This window comes from Melospiza melodia, chromosome 1, assembly GCF_035770615.1.
Source record: "Melospiza melodia melodia isolate bMelMel2 chromosome 1, bMelMel2.pri, whole genome shotgun sequence".
Taxonomy (NCBI): domain Eukaryota; kingdom Metazoa; phylum Chordata; class Aves; order Passeriformes; family Passerellidae; genus Melospiza; species Melospiza melodia.
In genome coordinates, this window is record NC_086194.1 from 8,230,286 (window position 1) to 8,244,438 (window position 14,153).

At 39.2% G+C, this 14,153-nt stretch overlaps 1 protein-coding gene across 5 annotated transcripts in view; it reads left to right on the top strand.

Annotated features, from left to right (window-relative positions):
- DPP6 (dipeptidyl peptidase like 6) overlaps positions 1-14,153 on the top strand; it is a 574,879-nt gene that overhangs the window by 462,627 nt on the left and 98,099 nt on the right. For all 5 annotated transcript variants that reach the window (XM_063181571.1, XM_063181626.1, XM_063181427.1 and 2 more), the window contains exon 7: positions 4,215-4,296. In XM_063181571.1, the coding sequence (XP_063037641.1) occupies positions 4,215-4,296 (82 nt within the window). The remainder of the gene's footprint in view (positions 1-4,214; positions 4,297-14,153) is intronic.

The following is a 14,153-nucleotide window of genomic DNA, read 5'->3' on the forward strand; positions in this document are numbered from 1 at the left end:
TGACCCATAATATTGATTGATTCGGGGAAAAAAGTACAGAGGAATTCTAAGCAGGCTGTTTTGGAGGAGAAGGAAGGGTGTAGCTGTGTAGAGCTATAGCTTAATAGGCATAACATACTTCCCAGAAGAAGCTGAGTGGCATGAGATCCCATTTATCTGTAAAATGGAAGAGTGCTCCTGGCACACAGGTGTGCATTTGGCCCGGTTCCCCTACAGGAAGTTAACAAAGGAGAGTTAAATGCCTAGAGTAGCATGGGATAATTGGAAGTGTGGTTGATAAATGCTCTCCAAAAGGGTTTTTCAGTTTGAGGATCCCTAAGAGCTTTCTCAAAGAGAGCATCACGGAGTTGTGCCAGTCCTGCCCGGAGCAGTTGTGCAGACAACTCTCCCTCCTCCTTCTCCTTCCAGCTCATAAAATAGCCCACAGAAGTTATCTTATAGTTAGTTAGGACACAATTTGCCCAGAGAATACCTGAAAGTGTTCAAGGTCAGGCTGGATGGGGCTCGAAAAAACCTAGGAGAGTGGAAAGCATCCCTGCCCATGGCAGGGGGCTTGGAATGAGATGATCTTTAAGGTCCTTTCCAACCCAAAGCTATCTCTGAGTGAGTCTTTGATAATGGATTTGTATCTGTGAGTCCTTGATGATGGGTTTGGAATGGGTTTCCTGGGACTACCAGAGCAGGAGTCCATGCATATTCCATCATGGGCCTTGCCCCAGATGGAGCCCAAATACATGTGTGGGAATTTGAGCTTTCACAATGAGGTTCTGAAGTGAGGGAACTCCATTTCCATGCCACCTTTGGGCCTGCTGACAGCACAGGTTTCCCTGGCTACTGCTGGTGCAGCCCAGCTCCAGGTGACTCCTGTGTTGCAGACATCTTTTTATGAAAATATTCTCCTTAGGATTTTTTCTTCCTGAGAAGCTGTGAGGCCTCAGAGACAAAATGTAAACAATGATCATCTGCTGCTGTGGAATACAACAGGTGCATCTGTGATTGGTCTCATGTGGATGTTTGGAATTATTGGCCAATCACAGAGAGTCTGGGACAGCTGTCTTTTTTATTCATTCTTTACTATTCTCAGCTAGCCTTCTGAGAACCTTTTCTTCTATTCCTTTAGTATAGTTTTAATGTAATATATATCATAAAATAATAAATCAAGCCTTCTGAAACATGGAGTCAAATCCTCATCTCTTCCCTCATCCAAAGACCCCTGTGAACACTGTCACATTCCTGTGGTTTCTCTGAAGCCTGAGGGATCAGGCTTGGCCAGGAAAATCACCTCAACCCCCTTGCACATGGTACTGAACTTTGCTGCAGGTAGGTGAGTGAGTGTGGCTACTTCAGAGAAGAAGATTCTCTTCAAAAGATGAGAAACAAGCCAAAATTTACCAAGATGGATATGTGCATCACTCAGGAACATTTGTGGGGGGTTGGGATCTTGGTCTGCTTTCATAGCCTGTGATAGGAGGGAATAACTCACAGCATGAGGATGGATCTACACAAGATTTTGCTACAAAAGAAGCTTCCCAACCATATGAAGCCACTTAGAAAAGAGTCGGGAGATGCAACTCTGGTTTTCCTTGGCTATACCCACGAATGACAAGATGACTTTATTTTTTCTTTTTGTCTGCAGCACAGGTCTTTGCTTTTCCTTCTGCCTTATCAGCTACCAAAGCTGGTTTACGCAGCATTTTTCACTGTATTAGAGGTTTCCTCTTCTAAAAGATGATGCAACGAACAGAACTGACAGGATCTGTGTGTGCTCTGGTCTGAATTATTTGCTGTAATTGGCACGTCTGTCCCTTAGCTCCACCTGTGTTATCTGAAACATTACAGCTTTAAATTCTTACAATTTGTATAATCCGTTTATTTAGGGATGGTATTTCCCCCTCTGTTTGTAATTTCTTGCTCTTCTTTTCACCATGGGTAAAATAACCCAAGAACTAGATAGTTCATTTGACAAATAGTGAAGTGCTATTTTTTTCTCCCAAAAGAGGTTTTGATTTGATTCACTGTTTTTCTCTTTTCCTTCTACCCTCAGAGGTTACCCTCTGTTAAGATAATCAAGACAGCTAACCAGAGAGATTGACCCCTAACAGGCATATCTGACTGGAAATTTAAACAGCTAACACACACAATCCAGAACAAGTGGTGTGGTTCATCTTTCTACAGCAAAGGGAATTTTGTGGCTGCTCTCAGTATGAGCACTATGAGTTTTCTTATCCATACCTTACCAAAACGGCTTTAGGCTGCTCACAAAGGCACCTTCTAGGTAAAAAAAACATAATAAAAGACACAATTTTGCTCTACAGGCAGCAGCTGTGGATGACATTTTGCATGTAGAAATGAAAGCTGTCTGTGTCCCTTATGGCACACTCAGACTTTGAAGTGTCAGTGCCTCAACCATCCCCTCTTGCCCCTCCACACCCTCTGTTCATCCCATCTCCATCAAACCTCCAGCTTTACTGTGAGGGTTCCACCTGCAGGAGTGATGGAAGGAGGAACCTGTGGCCATCAGGGTCCCCACCTTGGACTGTGACTGGGGTGCTGCACCAGGCCCCAAAAAGGCTATAAAGATGTGAAAAATGCGTCTTTTATGATTGGCTTTTTGCAAATATTAAAATGAATATGATATGTGCTGTTTTATAAAGTTATACTGTATTAATTCTCTTAAGTAGTGTGTTAAATATAGTTTTAGATTATAACAAAATGTTAAAATAGAAACTATGCCATGTAGGATACTTTTTTTTTAAAGAAAAGACTCACACTGATATAGCAGCCACAGGACACCTAAGTCTATCAGAGAAAGCGAATTTATTGCCCTCTTATCAGGAGAAACGAACTTCTTCCTGCCTCGCTCAGCCCTGAAGATGCTGTTAGGATTCAGAGGAAGAAGCTGACACTGACCAGACAGAATCCTGTGTTTGAATGGAATTCATTTATCATGAGATGTATGAATATGCAACAGGTTATTGTTTTTAAGGGTTAATCCTCTGTTAATGTGGGTCCTTTTTCAGGCTCGTGCTGCCCAGAGAAAGGTACCCGGACCATCCATAACTCTTTGTTTCTATTGTCTCATATTGTCATAATTCAAATTGTCCAAATTATTATTACTCCAATTAAATTGCTATTTTCATAACCATTTTATTCTTTAAACCTATTAAAATTTGAAAATCAAGTGATTGGCGTTTTTCACAAAGAGAATTCACTTTGTGCTGAATTACTGCATGCAGTTCTGTTCTGTTTTGAAAACATGTTCTGCAAAACCCTGTGCAAGGCCTTTTGCTTAAAGGCCAGGCAGGGTTTGGCTGTTTCCTCTGGTTTTTGGTGGTGTTGGCCTCAAATTGCCTTGTTATTCCTGTCTGTGGACCAGTGATGATAATGGCCTCACTTTTTCAAGCAGTTTGAGATCTTCTAATGAGGCCCATTTTATACAGGCTTTATTAGAGTTCTTGTTTGTAGGATGTTACAATACACAGGGTTGTTGCAATGTGACTTCAGAATATGTAATGTAATTATTTGTGCTGAGTATAAATACAGTTAAGGCAATGCTATCTATGCTGGGAGAAAATGACATTATGCTGCTTTGACATTTACCAAAAAAGCCTCCTTTTTCTATATTGCATTTGCTGTGTGTCACTTGTGTTCTGCTACCAAATGAAGGTAATGGATGAAAGAACAAGAAAAGCATTTTGATTTTATTTTCTAAAAAAAAGTAGATATTTTGTGTTAATAGGAGTTTTTCCATTCGAAGTTAGTCTATCTATCAGTTGTTATACAGTTGTTAATCTTTTCCATCATATTCAAAGGAAATTTATGAGGCAAAAAGTCTTTGGGTGCAGAAGACAAAATTTTATTTTTCTTGTGGCAGTAGGATTAAAATATGGAATTATTGTTTATACTTTGTGGACATGATCAGAGTTGATAAATACAATTACATTGTTTGCCATCCCTGAACTAATTCTTAAGGCTTAGGCAAGTCAGCAGTGGAACTAATATGTTTAGCTTCTTATTAATAAGAAACAGAAATTGTCACTTAAATGCTTGACCTTACCAACACTTGCTAGTGTTTACCTTACTGTTAAAAATCTGCTGAAACCTGGCTGAAAGGCATCTTACAAGTTTGTGGTGTATTTCCAAAGGACACCTGTGCAGCAGCTTAAACAAGGGGACATTTCTGAAGCTGAAATCTTATTTTTCTCTTTTTGCAGGGATCCCCAGAATTTGTATCCCCCTGAGGTCAGCAATGCAAAGCTTCAGTATGCTGGTTGGGGTCCAAAAGGGCAACAGCTGGTAAGAGAAAAAACAAGTGTGCAAATGCATTTAGAGACCATGCTGCTATTGCTTGGAAGTAAAGAAATAATAATTCCTTTTCTGAATAGTTTCTTGAAGCCTGTGTGGTAGCTTCTAGCAGTTATTTATGATTGTTCTATCATGTAATTTATTTATAAAATTCCCAAATATATCAATTCACTTCAAAGTAATAGTGTCTAAAAATGCAGAGAAAGAACTGTTCATGAAAGCTTTTTGAGAGGATGCACCTGCTTCTCCCAGTGTTGGACACAGGACACATTATAGAGATAATAGTTTGATTTATTTAGCATCTCATTGCTTCACAAGGGCATCTTCAGACTTGCAAACTTGGCTCTGGGGATATGTTAATATTAGCAGCCCCATTTGGAGAATGCATCTCTCCAGAACAGAGCTGCCCTGAATTTGCCCTGTGGTTGTTTGCAAAATAGACAGAATTAGAAGAGGATCCTGGAAAGTTTTCAGAGCTGCTTTAAAAAAAAAGCAACCACACCACTTGTCAGGGATTCATTGTATCTCATGGAGCTATTCATACTGCAAAAATCTTAAAATCCCCAGTATTTTACCCCTCAGCCACTGCCATCCTGGATGTGCCCATTTTTCAGAGCATGTATTTCCTGGCCACATCCCCTGGCTTCATTCCCTGATGCAAATCCAATATTAAGTTTTTTCTATATTCCAAATGTTCTCTTTCTACCATAACAAGAAATGAAAAAGTGGCAACTTATTTTTTGATATGGAGGCTTTACACCAAGAAATGAGCTTTGAAAGCTCATTATAAAAGAAAATGTGGCATGGATCTCCTGTTCCCAGTCCTCTCTTGGGGACTGTTTGTCTGTGTCCTTAACTAGATTGTTTTAAATTCTGTGATTAAAAAAAAAAAAAAAAAAAAAAAAAAAAAAAAAACTAAAAAAAAGGAGTTATTGTCATTGCAAGCCTGAAAATCAATTTAGAGAAAACATAACAGATACAGGAACAGGAAAGTCTTTCCTCCACCAGGAGGCTTTCCTCCTCCTGCTGCTCCATCAGGAAAATTGTGTTTGAGAGTCATTGACCCCAGATCTGATCAGAGAGGGGGCTCAGCAGCTTTATCTCTGTGCAAAATGTTTTCTGAAGAGCTCTTTGCCTTCACTGCACACGGCTGGGGGAACTCACACATCATTTTGTTCCAATCCCCCCCCCCACGTGCAGGGAGTACCTTTAGGACCTAAAAAACAAAGCCAAAACATTTTTCCCTTCACTGCTCACTAGCTCTGTTTTAAGTCTAAAGTCAGAATTCCACAATATGTAACAAAAGCTACATTTTCTAATTAAAATCGAATATTGAGCGTCATTTGTCACATTCTCCACCCCACAAGTGAATCTTCCTTCCTTTTACAGAGTTTTGCTGTGAATTGTGTGCCCTCAGCACCTGTGGTCACAGCTCACTGCTCACTCACATCATACTCATTTTACCAAGCTGAAGGGCTGCACCTGATTCCCACCTCGGAAAGAGATCTTATACCAAAACAAAGAAAAATAGTCATACCAAAATAGACAAATTAAATATATTTCCAACAGGAGAGTATGCACAATCCAGGAGAAGAAAAGTCTTCTTTACAATAAACTTTATAATTTAATGCTGAAGGGGGCGGTATCAATTTCCACCATATTTTTTAAGCAATTTACAGTGAAAACTGTAATTTACAGTGAAATTTACAGTGAAAGCCCTAGGAATTCCTGAAGACATCAAGTTTCATGCATGTTCCTTCTTCCATGGGGTACATTCTATATATATATATACATATATATATATATATATATATATATATATATATATATGCTACCTTTAAAAGTCCCTTTGTTGAATTCCATATGAATCTCGGAAAAATCTTGCTACAGCAAATTTGTTCTGCATGCTTATTTTTTCCTTTTTTGTTTTGTCTTTTTTTGTCTTTTTTTACTTCAAGATTTGTAAAATTATTGGCCTGTAATTGAACTCTATTCCCTGTTCTTGCATTTGGAATCAGGGCAGGTGAGGAGCAACTCACTGATAGTTAAAGCATTATTTTTTCATACTTCTAACATATGTGCCTTTTTGCCCTTTTCTTTGCCAGTCATTGACCTTGAAATACAATTACAGCTGTAGTTTATAAAATAAACATGCTTTTACATACATCAATATAATCTTTTTATATCTAATAATCAGCAGAGAATTGCCAGAGGAAAAAAAAAAAAAAAAAAAAAAAAAAAAAAAAGAAGCTTTTAAAATTAAAAAAAAAAATAAAAGAAAACAAGAAAAATAAATGAGATCTAGAAACACACCATGTTCATGTTCTGTATTTCAGGACTAATTGAGTTACTCAGAATATAATTGCCAGTGAAATTCGTGTCACCTTCTTTGGAGATGCAAAGAGAGGAAAAATTAAAGCCTATTAAAATTTGATAGTGGGAATGTGTTTGCTAAATGTGCACTGAGTGGTGTTGCAGGAGAAGGAGGGAAAATGTGTTGAGTGGGAGGGAAAGGATTTGTGGTTTGGGAAGCACAAATCATCTCCCCTGGTCCCAGGAGGCTGCTGGGGGTGTTTGAGGGGGTCCTGCAGCATCAGGGGGACCCCAATTGTGTGTCAGCCCTGGTGCTGCACCCCTGGGCACATCTCCCAGAAAAGGAGGGAGCCAAGGGCAAGTGTGCTTTGCATCACCTTGAAGATACCCCAATTTTCAGGAAATAAAAAAAGCCTTCCCCTTGAAATCTCCTGGTTTGTTCTTTTTTGGCAACATAAAGGGGAAGGCAGGGCAGGAGAGTAAGAGGGCTTGTTTCCAGAATTTTTATTCTCTTTGTAGCTTCTGTTTCATCCTTCCTAGGGGAACTTTGGGTTGCTGAGCCTGACCTCTTTCTCTCTTGCATGTCTAATCATTCAAAAAAAGAAATAAATCTGAAATGGAAGGAGCCTGAATGATCTGCATTCTCTGCAATTAAAAATATAGTGGAATATTCCCAGGAGCAATTTTCTATTTATCTTGCTTTATTTTGTCCTTTCTCATTAAATTATATGCCAATTTTTGGATGATTAAGTCCTCGGAGCATGTTTCTTGACTTCTTACTAGCCTGCAGAATGCCACACATGCCAACTGAGCTGTTTAAATAATGGCAGATACTGGATCAGAGAAAATCTGTCAGAAGATCAGAATGCAAAAAAGCTCTCACTTCTGGCATCTCAGAAAAAAATGCTTCAGCTTTTCTCTGATCTCAGCCAAAGCCTTGACAAATTAAGTCTCACAAAGCTGTTGGAAGAATGGGGCCCTCACCAATGGGAGCTCCAGAGTCATTAGAAAGAGAGCCACTAATTTCAATGCAGGAGGGAACACATTCCCTAATTTTGGCTGCTAATAAAGGGCTCATTCCTCTCATTTGTCCTACAGCATGAGTCATCATTTATGCCTTTCCAGAATAAGTGAAAAACACTGTTAACTTGGAATAGCTGTGTGATATATTCACTATTTGTGGGTGTAAATGACTATGCAAAATGCCTATGGGAAAAATCCATCCTTTCCATGGTGCACCTGACAGCCCAAAGCCACACTTAGAATTCCATTTCATCAGCCTGCTGGCCTGCAGCATGGTACTTGGTGGCTTTTTAGTGAACAGACTGTACTATCCTCTGTTTGTGTGATATTTTCCAGCAATATGAGACTGTGGGTGGCATGACAGGATTGCAAAAAAGTGTTATTCTGTACCTTTGTCCTGTTCGGGGTATGCTTATCTGCACAAGAATCTTCACTCCTTGGATTTCTTCTCTTTCTCTGATCATGCCATCTTATGACTCAACAGCTACCCACTTCTGATTTTGCCACCAAAATATAAAAACCTTCTGTTAATTGATCTTATTGGAATATTTTACCAGTTTCATCATGTTCCCCATCTCATGTTCCAAGGCTCTGCCCACACGCTGAGAGCTCAGCAATGTTCCTGTGCTACATTTGCCCCAACAGCATCTAAGAAAAGGTTAATGATACCTGAGATCCTGAGCTCAGCTTCATGAAGCTTGTGTGGCTGACAGACCTGGACCTGTCTATTTATCAAGAAAAGTGAGTGCAGTGTGAAGAGGTTTTCTTTGCTGTTTTTCTTGGCAGCACAGACAAAATCAGGGAGTGTTTCAGTGCTTCAGGGACTGCCCAGTGCATGTCTGTAACTGAGGTGCTCAAGGAATCCAATAAACGCAAAGATTTCAGGAGGCTTTTAACTGTCATCCCAAAACGAGCACACCCAGGTTCAAAGTATGTGCATTAAATACAAGGTAGAATTATCCATGGGCCTTGCTGCCACAAGGAGAGAGGATGCAGAGATCTTTTCTAATAAAATGCAGTGAATATTTGTCTGCATTGACAGCACTAAATACAGTTCACAGGAGCTGTTAATCTCCAATATCAAAAGCAGAAGCACTTCTGTTGCGCTGCTATTTTCTTTTTTCTTTTTTTTTCAAAATCAGAATCTGTAACCATCCTGACAGATATTAATGGCAATGGTGACACATCAGATGCTGGGGGAAGCAGTTTTGCACAACTTCAGAGGCAGCAGTTATAATTCTAAAAAATCTCTCTCATAGATCATAATATTTATTCTTCTACAAAGAGAACTATTTCTTTTAAAGTTCTCCTGACCAGTCAGTCTATTATTGTTTACACAGTTTCTTTAAGTTCAAAAAAGATCCAGAAAGCAGACTGGGGCTGCTGGAAGTTTTGCATGCCCTTGCATTTACTGCAGCCCCACACAAGAGCCAAAGCATGTTTTTCCTGCATTCATAGGCAATAAGCCTTTTTCAGTGTCAACTCTTTTTGGAGCAGGAACTCTCTCTTTTTCTTGTAGATTGTGCTGCAATCAAGTTTATAATTGGTTCTAAGGTAACAGAAGTTAAGTTTCACAGCAGGTGCAGAAGATGCAATAAGAAATCTATATTTCAGGGAAATGCAAATGCCAGGGGGAAAATGGAGTGATTCTTTCAGCCTCTTCCAGGTTAGGGGTTTGCAGGTGCCTTCAAACAGTGAATGCTGATGCTGGTAAACAGCTTAGTGTCATAAATATTAAAAAGTGCAATACAATTAAGTGAACCATTGGATTTTTTACTATATAAAACATTTGAATGGTAGATCCTGCTGCATGACCAGAACCTACCCATTTCCCTTATAATTTTTTTCAATGCTGTAGTACAATGTTTTTCCAACTAGTCTATCTAGATGCAAAAAAAAAAAAAAAAAAAAAAAAAAAAAAGCTGGTTAAGTGATGACACCTGGAACTAAACTGGAGTGACTCCTCTAATTAGGAGCTTTTTCCCTGCCTGAATTTGTGCCTGTCGTGCCAGCTTAGTTCCAGGCAGAAGGGCTGCACAGATATCAGGGGAAGGGCACCATTTCCACAGGAGGCACTGAATCATCTGCTGTTGTTCCTATTCCAGAAGGGCTTTTAAACTGCTCTGTGAATAATTGCTGTAGGTCTATTTGTCTCTACCATTCTTTCATAGATTTTTGCATCATTATTTTCAAGCTGTTGTTCCCTCACCTTTTCTTTTTTGCAATGACATATGAATCAATATTTAGCTGTGGTCTACTGTATGTAATTATTCTGGATTGCTTGGATTGCTTGTCTTGCTAGTTGGAAAAATAAAAAGACTTCTGCCCTGTGTCCCTCTCCCCCAACCCCAAAGTTTATGGAACCTCTATTTAAGCATAGTGAGAGATATTCAGACAGATTTTAACATGGTCCCTACATTCTGGAAAAGCAAGAATTTCAGCATGATAATGTGCCATCTCCTCAGTCCCTTCTTGAGCATCAGAATATGATTTTTTTAGGAAAATTTAATTTAAATATATTACATGTAGACTGAGCACCTGGACAGGTTACTCCTTTCCTCTCTCCCCTCACTTATTCAAATAATTCCACTGGAAAGTGTTGTGTTTAGGTTTTGTTTTGGTTTTTTTTTTGTTAGGGTTTTATTCCTTTGATGCTCTCTCTTTGTTTACAGTGGCAGCAGTGTCCTTTTTTTAACTTTTCACATCCTTGTCATTCCTTTGTCACCCTGGGCTTGGTGTTGTGTCCTTGTGCCCTAAAGGGAGGCTTTGGCACAGTCAGAGTTTTGTTCTTTGCTGAGAAATTGTCACATCTCTTCTCCTCCCAGCATCTTGGTGCTGCATCTTCATCAGGTGGCAAAAGAGCAGGATATTTAGACTAACTGCAGGTGCTGCAATAAAATGTTACTGAAGGAATATTCAGGTAATTTATTTAAAATAGGATGTTGCTCTTTTTGTGGCTGTGAAATATTTCAGAGGACAAAATGAAATTTGCTATTTGCCATAGAATTTCACCAATAAATCAGAAAGTAATTGCCCTTACACCCAAATAAGACACATAGGATGATGCAGGCATTTCCCCTGGGGGTGAGACACTGCCACAGGCTTCCTCTGTGATTTCTTATATGTCACTTTGTTTTCTGGTGAAGTTTGATTTTTTTATATGTCACTCTGTTTTCTGGTGAAGTTACAGCAATAGATTCCTACTTTTAAATGGACTTACAGAATTGATGCATTAAATGTCACTGACATTCAGTCTGCATTAAGGAAACTGAGTGTGTTCTCACAAGAAATGCAAATATCCATGGATTTGCTAGCTTAGAGGAACTCACCATCCTGTTCTTTTACAAGGAAAGTACTGAGTTCTCTTCCTTTATATGTTACCACATTTCCTCACCTGCTTCTGTACAATATTCCTAGCAAGAAAACGCTCCAGTATTGGCTCAGTACCACTGGAACTTATTCCCTCCCTTTACAGAAATTTCTTGAATTTCAATTGAGATTAATGGATATTGAACCACTCTTTTTTATTAGGGGCAGTTTTCATTCCAGAGATCTGACTTCCAAAAATATATTCCTGTCTGTGCACAAGTGTTTCCTGACATCTTACAAATCATTGGTAGGTGGAGGATGTCCTTTGGAATATGCGCTTAGGAAAAGTGTTGTTCTTGAAAAGTGCAGTGAAAATATTGACCTTTTCTTTTAGATAGCTGCCAGGAAAATATTGACCTTATCTTTTAGACAGCAGCAATTATTGCTGAGAGTGTGGGGAAGTTACAGACACTGGGATGCCACAGGCAGGACTGGGCAGTGCCACCCAAGGAGGGTCCCAGCTTGGCTTGTGCTGCTGCTCTCTCCTTCCCCAGGAGCTGCCATTTCCCAGAGAGATGAGGAAAATTCATGGAAAATTCTGTTAGCTCTCCTCCCCACCTGCTGGAATAGGTGTTGAGTGTTTCTACAACCAAGCTTCTAATTAAAGAGGAATATTGCAGTGGCCAGCTCACTGCCCAAGGTCAGATGTGCACCTGGAGGAATCCTAAATCCCAATTGCCAGTTTCTTTGTGCTGACACAAATAATCTTTGTGCTGCTCTTAGTCAGGTGTTCTCTCTGTAACACAATAAAGTATTTTAAATGGAACTCTGTATCATCTCACATTAAATAATCTAATTTATAGTCATGCCCTACATAACCATCAGAGATATTAGGTTATGGAATACACGATAATCCATCAAGCAGAACTTAAAAGCAGAAGCAGAGTTCCATACTAAATGGTACATTTACTATTACATTCTTTTATATAACAAGGCAGTTATAAATTAAAATAACCCCATTAGAATACAGGGCAATGAAATACAAGCAGACATGGCTCTTTCTCTTTGTTGAGGTGAAGCAAACCCTCCTTTCTTCCCTGAAGAACAGAAAATAGGACAGCAGATTTTTCTTGAAACATACATTTTTAAATCTCCAGAAATGTGATAACTGTTTATTTACCTGTACTTTGGCAAATTCAAGGTGTGATTAGAATCCATGCATATTGTGGTCTATCCTGCTCACAGAATACAAATGGAAATGCACAGCATCTGTAACAATGCAATGTCAAAAATATTAAAAAACTTGTAAAAAACAGAGAAGAATATTAATGCACTGAACGACTTAAACTGAGAGAATCAAGAGGAAAAAAAAATCTTCTGTACCCAGTTTAAAAGGAAAAATTTTGGGAATATGTCTCCATATCATAGAAATCTGCCATTACTTCTATAGTCTATTATTTGGGACTTTATCTCAAGCATTAGTTTTGACAATTTTGGATTGTCCAAAGGTATTTAAACCCACAAGATCATAAAAACTCTACTGATTTCCTCAGAGACACTGCAAGGGGGATACTTCCAAGCAAGTTTCTGAGTAGGCCAAAATCTGCTCTCCTAAATTCCAGGGCTTTATTCTTTTTTCTGCCATATTTCCTCTTGTGATCCTGAATTTCACCATCTCACGGTGTGTGCAGCATCAGCTACTCCCAGCTTTCACCTTGCCCTGAAATTTCTCAGGTTTGAAAGTGTGAGGTCCAGCAGAGCATCTCCACCAGCTTCTTCATCACCTGTGTGTCAGGACAATCGCCCTCCACAGACCTCTGGGTTATTGTGCTTGTGGTTTTGACCCTGCAGGAGATAAAGGTTAAGGTTCCCCATGAGGATGAGGGTATTTAAATGTGAGCCTTATACCATTTGCATGGAGAAGGGCACATCTCCTTCCTCCTGAGCAGAAAGCCGGGATCGGGTGCTCCCACTGCTCCTTTCCCTCCTCCACCCATACCCAGGTGCCACAGGGAGATCACTGACCCCAGCCCCAACAGGAGTCACCTCCAGGCCTGGAGAGCCACATCCCCCCTGGGCAACCCTTCAGACTCTGCTCTGGAGCTCTGGACACTGTCCACGGAGACAGGAAATGTTTCTTTATTTGAACGTATGAAGGAATGTTTTTTCCATTCTCTCTGCTGTTTCGGTTGCTTTGTTGATCGCACGTAACAAAAGCAAAATTAAGTTCTTAATGTTTATTTTGCAAGATATATTGGCAGTTTCCAACCTATGTGGCTAAAATCAGCATGATTTACTGTGGTGACTCTTCTGCAAATTACTCTTTTCCCAAATATGCAATCAAGGCCACTGAAGGCCGGAGAATTTTTGTTTGACTTTTGCATTGGTCCTGTTGGTTTCCCTTGCACAAACAGCTGCATTTCTTTTCACTGCACTGATTTCTGTGCAGCCAAGCTCTTATACCACTGGAATCAGATGTTTTCAAGTCTTTCATCCCTAGTGATGAGTCATGAATATTGGTTTTGATGTGTTCATGGATCAATATGATTCTTATATGCATCAATCTTCACTTCTGTATTCTCTGCCTGCAGTGGTCCCCTGGGTTTTTTCACCATCTCTGTCCTGAAATCTTCCCTGCAGAATAATTTTAAACAGGTTTAAAATTCCCTGTGATGTAAACATTACCTTTTCCTATATCTGGGCCAGGTAAATTTTGAATTAATCTGAGATTTATCTTTGTAGCATACCTTCAGAAATTGCAATGTCTTCTAAATCCCTGGTGTCTTAAGGAGCTAGCTTCTTACTTTGACTTAAAACAGACAAATGGTCTGGTATGAAAAACTGTGACTGTAGCCTTTTCTGTCAATTATTTATTAAGATGAGATTCTTTGCAATGTTCTGATTGTGTGGAAGAGTTTAATTGTGTAATCACTGGTCTTAATAATGACATTTTCATTTTGTGAAGAAAAAAATGTTGATTTAAAATTCTTTATCTCATTCCTCTATCACAATTGTATTCTGTCTCTTTCCTAAGTTATGAACATGAACCAATTGAAGGAGAGAATGAAAATATTTTGAAGTCTTTTGTCTTGTATCTTTTTTATCACCTGCTATCAAGCTATTTTTAAATGACAAGAAGAAAAACCTAATTAAAATACTAGATCTTATTATGCAAGCTCACTGGTGAGGAGCAGTTTATGGTT